This window comes from Varanus komodoensis, unplaced genomic scaffold (genome assembly GCF_004798865.1).
Source record: "Varanus komodoensis strain SLA01 unplaced genomic scaffold, ASM479886v1 scaffold24, whole genome shotgun sequence".
NCBI lineage: Eukaryota > Metazoa > Chordata > Lepidosauria > Squamata > Varanidae > Varanus > Varanus komodoensis.
The window spans coordinates 627530-646018 of NW_025335641.1; the positions used below are offsets into that span (position 1 = coordinate 627530).

An 18489-nucleotide genomic window follows, 5' to 3' on the forward strand; every position below is an offset into this window, starting at 1 on the left:
CTCTGGCTCCCACCCTCTTCTCTACTCCAACCTTGTCCCTTGCATTCCCCAGGACTGTTGACAAGCCCTCAGTACTTCCCCACTCCGGGATAACTATTTATGGAAGTTCCAGTGGTAGTTCGTAGCTTCCATCCCATCATGGATGCCAGCCTAATTCCTAGCAGTATTCATGCTAGAGTGCCAGTCAGGTCGTTCTGCCTACCCTACAGAGAGATGTAGGGTTGGTGGATAGGGCCATGGCACAAGTCCTTTCTCCCCCACACCCTTCAGCCCCAGAAGCAGCTCTCAGATTGCCTAGCACATATGCAGGCATATGTCTATGCAGCTGTCAGGGTGAGTATATGCGTACAGCTGTACAGCAGCAGAGCCCATGCACTGTCAGACAAGAGTGCTAGCTTTTATTAACACAAGGCACAGTTTTTTCTCTGGCACAGCCAGCCTTTCTTGCAACCAAGTCCCTGTGATGCTGCAGAAACAGAACACTTTGCAACACAAGGGTGATTCCTCTGGGAGGCCTGGCTATGGAGAGGGGCGAGGGGCAGCACCAGATGAGGCCGCTCACAGAGCAGCCAGGCACAAAGGAGGCGGTGCCAGCCAGAGCTGCCTCCATGTAAAAGGGAGCCTGGAGATGGGAGGTGGGAGCAGCTTTTTCTGAGGGCAGAGGTGAGGGCACTGGATGATTCTGGCTGCAGCTGTGGTGTGGTTGGGGGCAGCGAGGGCACAGGCTGTCCGGACTGATGTCCTGCATGTGCACGACTGAAGGTGGGAGACAGCCCATGGCAGCATAGACATGTCTTGCCGTGGAAGATCTGCAGCAAGGGAGGGGAAGGGAACAGGTAGGAGTGTGGGTGAGTAGCTGGTATGCTTTTAGGTTGGCATGAAGCATGACAGGACAGCAGAGGCAAAAGTACTACTTTAGTGAGTATGCAGTTGCTTTGGCTGAAGAGACAAGACAAGGCACGGCACGACAAAGAGCAGCTGGCTGAGGACACTCCCAGGGGAGTGTGGGGGCAAATGAGGAAGAAGCAGGCAATGTAGGCAGAAGCAGTGCATCCTGGCACAGAATTTCAACTGCAGAGGCTGATGGGATACCTGTGGAAGGGAAGGGATAGTGGAAGGGAAGGCAGTGGATCACACATGTGTGGAAAACATGCTATTTTCTAACAGGCTCACCCAGGTAAGAAAGCACACTGCATGGAAACTGCTGGATGGTTGAGCATCAAGTGTGAATGTGACCTCTGTGTTTCTGCTGTTACAGAAGAGAGGCAGTTTTGAACTGCTGCTAATAAGGTATCCTGAGACAGGATTTTGAAGTTATTTAGACATCCAGTTTTTTGTAAATGTGCAAAACAATACATCATACTGATTCCTTGTGATAAGACATATGAGTTCTGATTTTATATCTAATTGCATGCCTAAATAGACTGTCATACTGGCAGTGAAAGAGCGGATGCATGAGCATATTGTGACTTTTTTCTGGACACTTTCAGAAAAAGTTAAAGCTATTCTGTCCTACTACAACTGCTATTTGGAAAAGAAAAATGCAATATAAAAATGACTGATAGCTACATAGTGATTCTAATGCGATTAACTCAACAAACCCCCATACACTTCTTTCTACTTGCAGATGATATCTCTTGCCCAGATTTCTTAGTGCTAAGATGGCATTATGGCCTATTCTTGAATCAGCAGAAGAAGCTGATGTTGGAATGAACTTCATGGTGCGTTTCAGGACAACTGACACTCCCACATTTCCATAGGACTTTGGAAGCACGATAAGATCTTCTGCATGAGATTCTTGAACTGCTTTACTTTCCAAATAGCCAGTCAGAGGCTATTCAAAAAGTTATTGGGTTAACTTATGGTGATAGTGTTATGAACAGTCTGTAGTCATCATCCAGAAACATGAGTGCACCACAAGGCATTTTATTCTCTAGCCTCATACATAGAGAATCTATACGCAACAATAATCAACACGGCTACTTCTCTGGGTTCAGAGGTGGATATAGGGATTTCTGGCATGACCAGCATCCTAGGCATGCACATATGTTCCAGATGAGTTTCTCCTTCCTGTCCATACAGGCTGGACTGGCATGCATTTGTCTAGCTAGATACTATATCCCTAATTATAAATAATACTGCTAGTTGGTTATATAAACCCACAGGTAGCAGAATTCAACTGGACTCTAGCACTAATGTAAATTATGTTGTGCTGTAACTTTGAGCATAGCATAATGTAGCAGCATGTGCACTAAGTGGCAGGACAAATTTTCTAGGAAATGCCATCGTGCTATCTAAGGCTATTGGCATTGGGCTAAAGATTCCTAGTGATAGCATGATGCAATGTACATGAGTGCTATGTACACCCACTGGAAAGCCCATAATATGTAAATATCTTGAGAACCTCTCAGAAAAGCATGCTATGGAATTAATTAGAATTGTTTTTCATCTCATGTTACTGATTTATTCTCAAATTGAAGTTTGGAATTTGTTCAAATAAGTTGCAAAAAAACTGAACACTGTACTCAAAACACAACTTTTCATTTGAAGGTTCATAAATAGAAGATGAGGAAGCTATTTGTTTTTGTATTTATTAGGTTAAGAAATGTAATAAAACTTGTTGTTACACCTTTATATTTTTTCAGGGCTTATTCCTGAGTCAACATAATATCTGTGCAGCAATGTTCCATAGGCCAAGGCAATACTTGAGCGATACAGACTTGCTGGGCCTTTGAGAACCCCTGTCACAATGATCTGGGGAGAGAACAGTTGGTCGCTGCCATAATTAATCATTAAAGAGGGAAATAAACAGATCTATAATCTTTCGTTTTTCTTATCTGTATAACCCACCTTTCTGCCATAGTGGAACTTGAAGTGGCTCCATGTAATTCCCTGGTGTTCCCCAAACCAAGCTCAGGCCAGCACCAGACCTGCTCAGCTTTAACATGGTGGATGTCTTATGTGTCTTCAGACCATACTCTGGGTTATATATATATGTGTGTGTGTGTGTGTGTGTGTGTGTGTGTGTGTGTGTGTGTGTTTTGCACACATTTAATATATGCATCAGTAAAATCAGCTACAAATGGATTAACAGCCATCCGGGATTAGCAGTCCTGTTCCTAGACACACCTACCCAGAAGTAGGTCCCAGAAAGTTTAGTGGTGCTCACTGCTTTGGAAGTGTGATTAGCTTTGCTGCCACAAGCAGAGAAAATTGCTCAAGACATAATAATTACACTGCTTGGAATCTGTAAAGCAGCTCTTAGTTTTTCCAGTGCACCCAGTAACTCTTTCAACATATTGTCTCAGCATTTCCTATAGCAGGCTATTACCCAGGTCAGTATTTTTCCCCATATTATACACCTGGACTTTCAGCTAATTTAGATATTCATCTATTTTACCACTATTTGGGCAGTTCGCGTCAAATAAATCTATGAATCACATGCCAATAAAATGTAGTTAAAAATGTTAAGAATTAAAGTTCCAGTATGAAATAAAAAAGCAGCAGCAATACAAAGAATTAAAAATACAATAGAGTTAAAACAATAGGAACTAAAAAAACTGAAATACTTGAGGAAATAACAAGTGCAAATACCACAAATGTAGGCAGCAGACAAGCATCTCAGAGGAGCTCCCAGCAGAACCAGGTGCTGCATGGATGCCCCTGCCAAATGAAGTAAAGTGAGGAAAAGTCCTTACAAGCCACACTCAGATCAAGTAATTTGGCAGGGTCATCCAGAGAAGGGCCTCTGGAGGCTATGTTAGGGTCTAGGTAGGTTTACCCAGAAGGAGATAACCCTTCAGGTAACCTAGCTCCAAGCCATCTAGGTCTTTAAAAGTTAGTATTAACATTTTGAAAACTGGACTAGTAGTCAATGAAGATTACAAAACACTGAATATGGTATGTTCATCTTGCTTATTCAAGTTTTAAAATGTGCTCAGCTGCATTACATAAATAAATGAATCACCACCTCCTTCAGCTCAGGTGGAGAAGGTGAAGAGCAGCAGGTGTGCGGTACATCAGAAGAATTCTTAATCTGTCCTGGGTACTCAACAGAAGATTGAAATAATGTTTTGCTTTTAATTTTGCTATTGTTATTTTTAATGTATTTGTTTCATTACTTCTTTAATTATACTTTATTTTATGATCTATGATTGTAAGCTGCCATTTTTTGTAAATGAAGCAAATCAATGTAATGAAACAAGATTGGCACTTAAATGGGCAGGAACCCTAAAGGGGGAGATGGAATTGCTAAAGAGCACAGCAACCCAAACCCTGACATTCCAGCCAGTGTTGTCCTGCACTGAGCATCTAGATGGCTCAGTTAGGAAGAGCTTATCCCACCCAGATCCCAGTAATACACACCTCTCCTCCACCATAAAATCATGACTGAAGGTGATTTTGTTGTTTGACAAGACATTCAACAACAGCACCACTGGACCCAAGGTTAAGCTGGTAAGGCAGCTAAGATCCATATAATTGGAAGAAGAACAAGATGAGGGCTGGAAGTGTTAGAAAAAAATGCATATTTGACAGATAATCTCAAAATGCTGATTGTATATGCTGTTGAATTTTGATGTTTTACTCAGTTATTCCACTCAAGGTTTGCAAATGAGAAAGCAAAAGCAATTTAATTTATGCTGTAGTCCTATACATACCTACTTGGGAACAAGTTACATTGCACTCAGTGAGTCTTCTGAGTGGGCATGTGCAGAATTGTACCACAAAGGCACACTATTAAGAGTAAACAAAGTATTTCAATCTGTGATGCACTTCCCATTGCTTCTTGTAAGACATCTTCAGAAGCAATGCACAAATGAAGGAACAAAAGCAGAATCTCTGCTGCCTCAGTGCTGCTGATTCTCCTTGGTCGGTCTTATACCTTAGGAATTTAAGTGCATTGGCATTACCAACAAATGGAATTGAATGAAATATGAGGCATCTGCAGGAAAAGCACAGCAGTCGAATTCAAGCACTAATCACTTTAATTTAGATATGATTTAGTTATGCTTTGCAAATATGAAACTACTTCCTGTTCACTCTTACCTCTTTTTTGGGCCATCAGCGTGCTGTTTATGTAATGAGTCAAAAATATTTGTTTCATTTGATATGCGCAAAAGGTGACAAGCTGCAGGAATTTTATGTTGTTGTTGTCATTGGCAGGATTCCCCTATGAATGCACTGCCAAGTACTGCAATATATCATCAATCTGTTGAATAATAATAATTATTTTAAGACATTGAGCAATGAATATGCTACCAAAATTCCATTTGGATTTGCAACCTTACCTCCTTCTTTGAGGTGTTCTTCAACTTTAATAACGGGATAGGAAGGGAAGGAAATTCACTTCCAAAAATGTAGAAAGGTGGCCCATTTGCTTCCAAGTCAGCAGGCACTTGTGGCAAGTTGTTGTGGGTACCAATCAATTTCATTCTCTGCCTAGAGAAGAAAGACCCCGTGAAATTTAGAGCAGGAGCTGGCCAAAGTCCTCTTGCAGCCTGACGGCAGAATTCAATTCTGAAAAAGCTCTCAGATGCCACTCAACAATGGTAGATGAGGCCAAAGGCAAAGAAGCAGGGCATACACACATGCGCACAGTCATCCACTCAAACACATGTATAAAAAGTGCTATGTCCCTTCTTAGGGGCACACCTTGACATGGTGAAGGGCTCTGAGAATGTCACAGAAGCTGAGAGTAATCCTGCCAGGAGGCCAGACTGTCTAACTAGGCAGGCTCACCCAAGGCAGAATGATAAAACTGGAGATGCATCCATCCTCTTCAGGTCACGGCAGCAGAAGAGAACAGATATCTATAAGGGTGGTAGAGAAATTCTGAAGGGCAGGCACTGGGCAACAGCTGTAGCTGAAGGTAATGCTAGCAGGGGATGTTGTACAGACAACCATAATGCTCAAGCTAACTCTGGTTAGTACTGTGCAGAAGAAGGCAATGGTAAACCACTTCTGAGTATTCGTACCTTGAAAACCCTATGACTAAACAGTCCAAAATGAAAGAAGAGATAGCACCAGAAGAGGAGAATCCCATGTTGGAAGGCACTCAACGAGGTACTGGAGAAGAGCAAATGAGAAACATGCTTTCACTGATGAAACAACTCGATAAAAGCTGAAAGTATGTCTAGTGGCTGACATGCATAGAGGTGAAAGGAAATTCTGATGTTCCATAACACATACTAGAGGAACACAGTGTGTAAGATGTATGAATCAAGGCAGTCTGGAAACAGTAAAGCAAGAAATGGAATGATTAAACTTCAAAGTAGTTGCACTTGTGAGTATTTAAGAGTGAACCAAAGTGGAATAGAATGAGATATCTTCAGCCAGACAAACACAAAGTATTTTACTTCAGAAATTCTAGCAAGAATATGCTGACAAATAAGAAAAACAAAACATGGCCCACATACTGGACACATTCAATATACATTACTTCCCAAAAAGGAAATGCAAAAGAATGCAGCAACCATAGGATCATTAAACTAATTTCCCATGTAAGCAAAGTGATGCTCAAGGTGTTGCAACAAGAATATAACTCTATCTAGAGCAGGGGTCTCAAACTTGTGGCCCGTGGGCCAATTTCCGGGATGGGCAGGGCACGGGGAGGGGCCCTGCGGCCTTCAAAGCGCCGGTGGCTCCAGGGCCGGCTGCGGGATGAGCGGTCCACCACCACCGCGGTGGTGGAATACTCGATGCGGCCCAGCCTCACCCAGACTCTACTTCCAGCGGCCCCCAGGTAAGTTGAGTTTGAGACCCCTGATCTAGAGTGAGAAATGCCTGATGTTCAACCTGGATTCTGAAAAGGAAGAGGCACTAGAGAATATATCACAAATATATGTTGGAGCACATCAAAGATTTTCATGAGAAAATCAGTCTATGCTTTATAGACTACAGTAAAGCCTTTGTGTGGATCATGAGAAGCTATGGATTGTCCTGAATGACATAGGTGTGCCTCAGCACTTGATTGTCCTGATGAGTAACATATACCATGAACAAGAAGCTACAGTTAGGACAGAATATGGAGAAACAAATGGCTTCCCATGGGCTAAAGTGTCAGTGAAGTATGCATTTTATGTCTCTATATGTTCAATCTGTAAGTTGAACCATCATAAGGAAAATTGACAGAATTTGAGATATGCATATGATATCATCTTACTAGCAGAAAGCAGCAATGAGTTGAAATGACTCTGGATGAAAGTGGAAGAACAGCAAGCAAAAGCAGGACTGCATTTGAATATTAAGAAAACAAAAAACATGACTTCATAAAAATGTTAGAACTTTACTGTTAATGATGAAGAAATTGAAATTGTGAAAGGATTTGCATACTTTGACTCAGTCATCAATAAAATGAAGACTAGGGCCAAGAAATTTGAAGAAGAGTGAAACTGGGAAGGGCAGCAATGAAGGAACTAGAAAAGATTGTTGAGTACCAGGGTTTTTCATTTTAGACCAAGGCCAGGATCACTAAGTACGGCTGTGAAAGCTGGACAGGGAAAAAAGATGACAAGAAGAAAATTTTCAAAACATGGTGCTGGAGGAGAGTTTTGAAAGTACCCTGGAATGAAAAAAGACAAACAAGTTGGTTCTAGATCAGGTTAACTCTATATAGAAAGTCACAACCTTGGACTAACAAGAACTGAGCTCATATGGTCATCATAAGTTGATGACTTAATGACACACAGCAGCAGCAGTGGCAGTGGCAGTGGCGGCAGCAAGAAATACAATGTAGCTTAAAGCTCTTATCGCCAGTCTATTAATCCTCAGGAGGTGCATTGCAACCTTTTTGAATGATAAATGGATATGACCCCTAAGCCTGAGGTTCCCCACCTCTATTTTTGATTTCATAGTAATGAAACTATCTATTGGATCTACTGGACATTTCTCCTCCTACCTCAAGGGAAAAAGCTTGAGGTAAACCAGCACATATATAATCCATACTTAAATATTATTGTCCTTTATTCAATCTCATATTTCAGTTTTAATGCATTGCTGAAACTTCAAACACTATCAATATTAGACAGAGTCTGACAAATCTTTTAAGTATTTTTAACTAATCATTTTACTCATACACTTTTTAGTTATTTCTTGACTGATGAGTTTTCCAAACTATCATTTAGGGCCGAATTACACATGATATTATTCATATCAACAGCACTTTAACAGGCAAAAAGCAACCAGGCAGGAGGTGATTTTCAGTAGAAAACTGGCAAGGAGCCCTGTTTTGAACATGTTGCAGATCAAGGCCCTTCAGCTGCTTCTTCTTTAAATAAGGAAGCCAGGTTAAGCATCCTTGCTTGAACACACAGTATTGCATATAGTTTGGCCCTAAGAGATATTTTTATTGCTACTATTTTTAGGGCCTCCTTTCCAGCATGTTTTCATGTTTAAAATTATTTTACTGCAAACATAACAGTATGTAGTCTTTGCAATGAACTGCATTATATATGTCTTTAAGATATGCATCACATAATATCCATTTGCAATAAATGAATCAGAAGCTGGCAACCTGCTCGCAAAGGTTTGGCTATTTTTTTCATATGCTTCAGATTTATGGCTAACCTTGACATTCTAGGATCATTTGTGGGTTATGAAAGGAAATTCTAGCAAACACAGTACAGTAGATGTTGACAGGAAGTCTCAGGAAGTTTGATTAGATTATCAAGTGATAAATTAAAACCATTTGTAATACCTGAGCAGTTATACAGATGTATGATTACCTGGAATCAATTTCAGCAATTCCTCCATTTAAGTCATTCAACAGCTGCCCATTTTCCCGAATATCAACCTGCTGCATTATTCTCTCTTTCTTTTGTCAAATTTTCATTCTGTAGTTGAATGTAGCTGTGGCTTGGAAATTTGTATTTCTCTTGAAAACAAGAAAATGACAATAGAAGGTAATTTTTATAATAGTCGTATCATTAAAACATGTAATACAGCATGCAATATGTTGTATTATTCATTCATACAATGTAAGTGGATGCAGTAATTCTGATTAGTGCTGTTTATGTTCAGCAGACCACATGCTGTCTGAGCACATGCTGAATATAGTCCTTTCTGTTTTCTGGGTTCCAAACCAGCCTATTTTCTCTATAAAGGCTTTTTCATCCTTTGGCAAGAGAAGGAAAGAATGCAGAAACATACTGTGTTGCATTACAAGTATTAAAGCTGGTCTATTTGTATTGTCCATGCAGTAATTCAATGGGACCAATTACCCAGGAATGTCGTGGACTATCCCACACTGGAAGCATTCAGAATGCAACTGAAGAGCCACCTGAGAAGGCTGGTTTAACTTGGTGTCCTCCACTGAGCCGGGGGTTGGACCCAATGGCCCTTCAGCTCTTTACAGCTCTACTATTCTATGATCCTATGCTTACTGCCAATAGCACTCCAGGGTTTCAGGGATCAGCCTTTTCCTGCCCTACCTGGATCTGAGGATACCAGGCATTTAACCTGAGATCTTTTGCATCCACAGCTATCACATTTTGCTTCTAAGGAAAAGAGCTATGGGGAGAAAGGGATAGTCCAAGAAGAGCGTTCTATTGTTTGTTCAGTCTTAATCTCTCTTTTCTGTTTTGAATTTTGAATCCATTTAGGCTGCAATCCTATGCTCCTTGAGATGGAAAAAGATCCTACGACTCCCACCAATCCTCAGCTTTTGTTGTTGTTGTTACTTGTGAAGTCACGTCCGACCCATCGTGACCCCATGGACAACATTCCTCCAGGTCTTCCTCCACCATCCCCTGAAATTCAGCTAAGCTCAAACCAACTGCTTCACTGATTCCATCTAGCCACCTCATCCTCTGCTGTCCCCTTCTTCTTTTGCCATCTATTGTTCCCAGCATTAGGCTCTTCTCCAGTGAGTCCTTCCTTCTCATTAGATGGCCAGAGTATTTGAGTTTCATCTTCAGTATCTGGCCTTGATTGATCAGACTGACTGGTTTGCTCCTTGCAGTCCAAGGGATAGTTGAATATTTAGTTGAATATTTACATTCTTATTTATTAATTATATTTATATTCCATCTTTTCCTGCAAGGAATCCACAGTGGTTTACATAATCTTCCTTTCTGTTTTATCCTCATAACAACCCTTGAGGTAGCTTAAGCTGAGAGTAGATGCACACCCAGTCACCCAATAAGTTTCATGGCCTCGTCCAGCAGTGTAACTACTGCACCATACTGACTACAATTTCACATGGTTTGCAAGCCTTATTTAGGATTCAATATGATTTGAGTGTACTTTCAAGTACTCCTAGAAGTATGTTCTTGTAATTTTTATTTAGAAAAGCAAGAAAAGGACAATGCAATTTTTATAATAATATTCTCCCTTAATTTCACCCTTCTGGAATTCAACAAGGACTGATATGCAGATGGTAATGTTAACATAGCAATATGGGACAACAACCAACAATGATCTACTTACATACCTGAACTGGACAGTACACTGACCTTTGAGCACCCTGTACATGGCGTAACATATGCAGCTCCAACAACTTTCCTAATCTTTTCATCACAGTCATTCAAATTCTTGGATTTGATAATGAAGATCTAATTATTCTTGAAACTTGGCACAAAGTATGTTGTGTTGCACTTACTGGTCTGAAAAATAAATAAATAAATAAAACAGATGGGTTCTTATGAAGAATATTCATCCACTTGTGGAATTGCCTAAAATAATCCTGCTCTAATATGTGCCTTTAATCAACCTCTTCACTTTTTGCTCTTTTTCTTACATACATTTCTTGTCAAAGGTTCAAACATGGACTTCTATTGAAAGATCACTGAAAAACCCCTGCAGACTTCAGTAGAGTCATATCTTGTCCCAGTAGGAAGTTCTTTTTTCACTTCCAATTAGGACTTATTGTAAATGAAGAATAATTTGAAAAATTTAATAAAAAATGTGGTGAAATAATTTGATCAGTCAGAATTAAACCTCAAAAGCAAGAAATTTCAGAGTCAGACCTAACACTTTGCTCCTAAAAATCCCATTACACATAATCTGCAACTCACATACTCCTCTGTTAGAAGCCTTAGAATTGTAGATGAGCAGATGTGCCAGAAGAGGAGCAATAATTAAGCACTGCTGAAGAACTGAGGAATCTTAACTTTCTTTCTTACATTAGCAGGTTTCACTCAGATCTTTAACATCATAACATGATTTTGTATTCATACAAAGGGCAATCTTGGTATATGATCAGAATTTCTACTAAGTTTAAATTCTGTTTTTCCCCCCAAGGTGTTTCAAGTCTGCATTGTCCATAAGTTTTATGATGTCCATTAGTTAATGAGCTTAATTGCACCACTCCAGGACATATCAGTACCCTCATTAATTGCCCAATATTGAATGAAATGGGTGGGGTGGTGGATATTTTGCATTGGAATGACACTTTGCCACTTTCACTATGCTGTCTGTTCAAGCAACTCAGTGCAACATAAACTGCATTTGGCCACCAAATGCCCCCTCTTCCTTTCTCCAAGCAAGCTGTCTCTCAGTGAATAACAGGAGCTACACGAAAAGCCTGTGGAAACCCTATGGTAGGCTTTATATGCCTGCTCCTGCTTGATCTAATTAGAGGCTGACAATTAGTAATAATAAAGTGGGTAAAGCTGATGTCATTGAATATAAATTCCACCCAGAACTGTGCTGGATGGACACAGAGCTCCGACATTGGATCCCAAGGCTCTCTTGCCTCCATTGAAACCCCCATAGTGACTTCCTTATAGGAGGTTGGAACCCATGAAATGCATAGCCTCCTAGCCCTTAACCATGTACTCTTTCCTGTGAAACTATTAGATGTGTTTTGAGGTGTGTCTCAGAGGTGGGTATATGGTTCAAAAATATGGAGCCCTTGGTCCTATGGCCTCTCCCTACTTGACCACTCCCATATCCCTGCTCACCCATTTCTCCCCACTTCCTGAGGCTGGACATCTGACCTCAGGTGAGAAAGCCACTATGGAGGTCTCCATGTTGTTGGAAGGCCTCAGTCCTTTGTGGTCAATTTCCTCTTCAGTGTTAGAGCTCCATCTTCAGCCTCAGAAAAATATATACATGGCATCCTATGGCCCTTGGGATACTGCCTAGCAGTCATAGGATTGCTTTCTAATTCCCCTACCTTGAAGGCTACTATACTAGAGCCAACTGGAAGGTCAGGCTACTTATGTTATATGAGATTCTCTGATGCATTCTTAATGCAAGTAAGATGTTAAAAATAGCAGGAATAGAAAGAAATGTATAATACAATCTAGAACACTGGTACTAGTGCCAAAACATTCTCCTAAACCAAATATTATAATTTTAAATTATTTGTTTTTAAAATTAAATTAGCTCTGTTTTCAATCTTGTAGCAAAAATAATTTCAAGCATTTTTGAATATCAACATCCAAATCAAAGTTGGCATGATTAATATAAATATATGTAAAAGTGAAAATTAATGACAGCCTGGGGTCAGTTTGAGCCCAATTACAGTTTTGCACAGTGTAGTCCTGACATCATTCTGTTAAAGATTTACATCCCCCAATACAGTTTTAACTTAGCCATATTTATTCTGTAGGAGAGTAAGTGCTTTAAAAGTGATTTAATTCTTCTTGCCTTCTTTTCCTTTATAAAGCTCGAGCACAATACAATTTCAAGTGCCCACAAATAGAAATCAAATAATATACTAATTAGCAATAATCAGGTCATTTGATTGTTTTGATCAAAAACAGTCTAACATTTGAGAATCCCCATCGCTTACTTTCAGGGTACCTTCCCTGCCCACTACTGCTTGTAAAAAGACATCTTTCAGACTGTACTGTACCTTTGCCCTTATTCTTGCTAAGTCACCAAAGTGCCAACACATACAACCAGGATGAGGTTCCCAGCCTCTATGTTGGAGCACCACAAATCAGAACTCATGCTTCTTTTGTTTGATTGTTATTCTCCATGATTTCCTCATTCAGTACAGAATGGGCAAACACAACTGCAAATATACTTTGTTCCCTGACATTTGTGTTGGCATGAGAGCTTATTTATTAACTTCTGTTTAGGATTTGAATTTCAACATTCATCTCAGTTGAACTGCTCTAGCTTGGGTGTTTTTCCCTGTATCCTCCATTTTGTATATATGCGTCCATGGTCTATATGGCTCAAATTCCATTGTCACACAGAAGAGTCTACTTAACATAGTGCACAGTATGAAATCAAGTTAAAATAAAAATAATAGCATAAGTTATGTGCTGGGTTCAAATCTCAGTCATGAACTTAGCCTCAGGCAAAGCTATATTTCAGTTTCAATCTCACCCAACTATTCAAAAGAATGTCATGTTTTGTTTTGCAAAAATAAATGAAGAAAACCTGGTATATATTTCTAAGACCAGAATACAGCATTAGATGTACTAAATATGAAATCCTGTGCACATTTACTGAGCAATAACTACCACTGTATTTAAGGGGACTTGCTTTTGAGCAGACATGCATCGGATCACACTGTTGAGCATCTTTGATTTCAAAAAGCCTTGGATATGCATACGGTGTTCTAGACTGTGCTCTAAATATCTGACTTCCCTTGAAGGTGCATTTTCGAATTACTTTTTTGAAGTAAGTCATGGTGACTACATGGTAAATAGTATGGCACTTCAGCCTGACAGAACCACTCCTAATACAGTAACATCAATTGGAGTTTGGCTATTGGCGAAGTAACATTGAGAGTGAACAATGCTACTTATAAATAAAATAGAAAGTCCTAAGTACACAGTATGAAATCAAGGAAAAATAAAAGTAATAGTATCACAAATATAATTGAAATTAAAAATTTACCTCTTTTACATTGAAGGTGATTTGATCAGTGTTAGTGGTATAATGTAGAGCATTAATTATTTCAAGATAGAAGTTACAAGCAAAATTTGAGGTATGTGGTGGAAACTTGGTATCTTTAATATTCCCATTCCTTTGCTGAAATTTAGCTATGCTTGTAATCTCTTTTGCATAGACATCTGTCAATCCATTTGATGAAACATAGTAATCCAGTGGATTTATACCATTGTATTCAAATCCTTCAAAGGAGTGAGCCTGTCACAAACACACAAAAAAGCCAAGTAGATTTTCTGTTATTCCACCCAGCTGACTCCAAATGACATGAATTTGGATGTTTTAAGTACACATACAGACACACACTTAGGTTTTTTGAATTGGGCCCCACAAGATTATTAGCTTACTATTTGCCATTTGTTTCTTGCATCTATATTTCACTGTGCAGAAATGGTCATGTAAAAATGAGTAAGGGAGAAAAGATGAAAAGAAAATATAAGATGGTTTTGTACATTTTGTACTTTCTCACAGAAACGGTATCTTTGTTTTTTGAAAAAAGTGAGGAAGCCCATAAAGGTGCACAAGAAATAACTTTATTGTCTTATATGCCACACTGAATCATAAATATTGTTTTAGAAAAGGGCACTATTTCACTTCATTAATAAAGGACATCCTAGAAAGGATTCGGGTTGACATCCCTAGAGTTTGATGTATCTATTTAGTTTATCAGTAAGTGGAATGAAATGGCTTTTGATTGCTCTGTTGAGGAGAAGATTCTAGAGAAATGGTGGCTTTAGGAGAAAAAAAATCAAATTATACCGGTTTGGATTAACTTGCTAGTGTATGCTTTAGTAAGACAGTAATGAACTTTCTTGTTACACTCCTTTCACATATTGGCTTGGGCCTCTCATTCCTGCCACATCAATCCAGAATTCCCCTACATCAGAAATGGGGAACTCTAGTTTAATCTCAAACCATAATCTCAGACTCTGGTTAGTAAACCAGCCTTAAAGCAGGATTTTCAATTTTGTATGTAACCACAAATTCTGATTTAGAAAGACCAGGACTGAAACATTGAAATGAGTTGGGGATAACTGGGAAAGAATGCATGGGCCTGCCTCTGGTTACTGGCTGCAATTGTTGTGCCCCAAAGGACCCATCACACAGGAGATTTGCAGTCCTAATGTTTTAAGGGAGCTCTCAGGGGTTCCGCATTTGATTGGATCAGCTCAAGGAAGTCTGGTGGTCCCATTGTCAGTAGGGCAGTGTATCCCTTCTAGGTTTCAGTATGAGCTTTTTGGTAGCCATTCACGGTGCCAAGCTCTGTTCCCTAAACAGCTTTAGTAAAACGGATAGCTCACTTAAAGTTTAAATTGGGCCCAGAATGGCAACAGTGCCTCACTTACAATGCTGCCCCCAGTTAGTGCTGCATCTGTTCTGCTAGCAGAGAGGTTATTTAAATCTTTCCTCCCCAGTTGTTTTCCCAGTATGAACCCTGAAGCTGCTTGTTAGCTCTGGAGGAGAAAAAACAAACAAACAAACAAACAAACAAACAGGTGATCTCAATAAGCAACTGATATGTTTCAAATGACACAAAAGCTAGATTAAGCACCTGTTCTGTACTTATTCCTAAGCAGCACTTAAAAAATCCAATTATTCTCTTTCAAATAAAAACTAATACTTGAGGAAATCCATTATATACTCTTGTATAACTATAGTTGGCCCTCAGACAGATAACATGGCATGTCATGTAAACTGCACTCTACCATAAATCCTATTACTGGCATATTGAGTATAGCTTTTGGTCATAATCTTTAGCTTTTATTATATTTAAAAGGATCTGTAAGAGGAAATGGTTACTTAAGGGCGGAAGATCATAAATTGTTTTAGGAATGATGCTGAACTGAAGCTACCCAAGCCATTTAGTTTCATTGACTTAGTCTCTGGCAGTGTAACTTCAATAATCCCTCTAGTGAAGACAAACCGAACATAATAAAACGGCTATTCTTCAACTCTGCTTTGAGGACACTTTGCTATTCAGCTGATGAATACAGTCAAAGCACTGTTTCCTTTGCTGTCTGCTCACTAGAGCAATTGCCTACCACCACTCTTGTTGCTTTCTCCTATTCCTTTACTTGAGGCAGAACATTAATAAAAAGTCCTACAAACGTTCAGGTTCCTGAGATGGAAACAATGCAGTTTTCTGCTTTTTCAGGCACTTTGCTGCAGCTGCTTTGTTATTTTTCACACTCTTAAGAATGAACTGGCTACAGCAGGAATGAAGGAGTGTTTTACATGACATCTGCACTCATCCTTAAAGCAAACCTGCATAATTTCTGATCCATCAAACTAAATACAGTCCAACAAATACCAGTTTTTAACACATTTCCTATTTTTGTGCGCCAGGTCATAACCCAAGAGCCATCTACCTCAGTTGCATCATGTTTGGCACAAGGGCAAGATAAAGGGAAGAGGCGGGATTATGCTCTAGATCAGGAATGGGCAATGCACTGCCTCCCCCGACCCCAAAAAACCTATTTTTTTGTTTTAAATAGGTTTCTGTAGGGGCCAGCAGTGTGGGTTGAAATGAATTGTTTAGTATGTTGGGTTTCAGACTCTACCTATGCCTCAGATGCTCAGAATTTAGGCAGGTTACATGTGCTTCATGACTAATTGTGCCTCCCCTGGCAGTAATTTTGTGGGGCTGCCAGGCAAGTTTGCAAATTGTCAAATGTGGCCACAAAATGTTACCTACTCTGGCTACATAGCTAAATGGAATGCTTCTTTACTTTTCTGCCTTCAACTTAAATAGCTAGGCAACAATTTAAGAAACAACTGAATACTTCTAGAGACTTAAATACCTAGAAATATATATCATCTTATAGGAAAGTTATTTTTTTATAGAAAGCATCTTATATATTATTTGAAATATAACTATTAGCTTAAAACATGCTGAGTTGAACATAATTTGTAATTTGCATTCTGCAGCTTTGAAATTGTTACATTAAACAAATTATTGCATAGGTGCAGTTACATCTAGCTTTTTTGGAAAATATATAACTGTTTACTAGCTACAGAATTCACTTGATTAAATAATTTTAGGCACTACAGTTAGATAACAATTGAATTTATTCAGCAATAAATTATTGTACATCTGAAATCATATGCTATTGTTTGCTTGGTCACAAAGCAGAACAAATCCTTCAAGCCTTAGGTTGGCTTAAGGTGGGTAGAAATTGGTAAAGTGTGAAAAGAATTTAGGTCAATGCATAAAAAATAAGACTGTTGCCTGCATTATACATGAGACATCAAAATGTGTAGTAAATTTATTTTCCACCAAACTTTAAAATGTTATAGAGAAAGTTAACTTTCAAATTGAATTTACTGTCTTACCAATATAACTTTCTGATCTTGAGAAAGATAACCAATTTCCACTTTACATTTAACTTTTATTCCAGTGCTTGAAGACTTATTTCTTGGAAGTTTAGTTAAAACTTCAAATTCATAAATGAATGATAAAACTCTATTTCTAGTTTGATCAGTTCCTGGGGGAAAAAGAAATAGGCAACATGCTGAAAATATTATGTTAAATATGTCTAAAATGATGCAACAGATTTTAAAATTGAACACATTGGTTTTATTTTAGAAGAAAAATAATATTGGCATAGGAAGATATTTATGAGTGATTTGTTGCTGATAATCTGGAAAAAGAAAATAAGAAGTTAAAATACAGGAAGTATAGTTATGCCGGAAAAAAAATGATTACTTAATTTTTTTCCTCAGAGTGCATCAACCCAAAAATACAGAAAGGTCATTTTTTTAAAAAATGTTGCTTTATTCATGTAGACTTTCATGTTTTCTCTATTCAGTTATCAAGATTTTCATGTTACTTGCTGTAATACAGAACTCTAGATATTATGAACGGGTTTAGATTGTACTTGAATCAAAATTGCACCTGTACTGAGTTGCATTAAGACTGCAAAGTTAGTTTTGTGATAGATTATAAATCTTTTCTTACCCACAAGGGTTAATGTCAATGCTATAACTAAAAATTTTAATTGTGGAAGTGAGGGTAAAGCTGAATGGATTGCAACCTCTCATATAGAAGCACATTCAGTCACATGATAATCTTGGAAAATATTTTGATTAACAAGTTTGGGTTCGTATTGATTGATCAAACAATCATTTGCTTTGCAAGAAGCATCTGATATCCATGGAACAGCTTTACTTAAATATAAGCTCTACAGCAATGGAAAAAGCAAATTATGAATTGTTGGTAAAGTAGTAAATAAAATAGTTATTTTGTACTTTTGAAAGGGCATTAGATAAAACAGACCAATTATTAATAATGTTATTGAATCTTACTGTTACTTAGTGTCCATCTGCTTCCATTTAATAGCAATTATATTATAACATCTGTAATTGGGATGTAATAGAATAAATGGTATAATATTATTCAAATTGGTTAGAAGATTCACTAATTTCAAAATAGTGAATATCCACCTCAGTTTTTAAGGAGGACCCAATCCACATTCCAGTGTATGCTGATGGAAGTACCTAAACTGTTCCAGAATTAATCTGAAGACTGGATGTCTACAGACTTAATTTTTTAGATTGATTTATTGACTTTTTAAAGTTTCATTGCATTAGCAAAGGTTTAAGTGGGCAGGTTAAATGAAACAAGTCAATCTTTCTATTCTG

At 38.6% G+C, this 18489-nt stretch overlaps 1 protein-coding gene across 1 annotated transcript in view; it reads right to left on the reverse strand.

Moving 5' to 3' along the window:
- LOC123024486 (vitellogenin-1-like) overlaps window positions 1–18489 on the reverse strand; it is a 63394-nt gene that overhangs the window by 38480 nt on the left and 6425 nt on the right. Inside the window, 8 exon segments of the mRNA XM_044432238.1 lie at window positions 1602–1834; window positions 2665–2754; window positions 4772–4869; window positions 4872–4942; window positions 5047–5122; window positions 5125–5170; window positions 13798–14049; window positions 17182–17333. Of these exon segments, the coding sequence (XP_044288173.1) occupies window positions 1602–1834; window positions 2665–2754; window positions 4772–4869; window positions 4872–4942; window positions 5047–5122; window positions 5125–5170; window positions 13798–14049; window positions 17182–17333 (1018 nt within the window).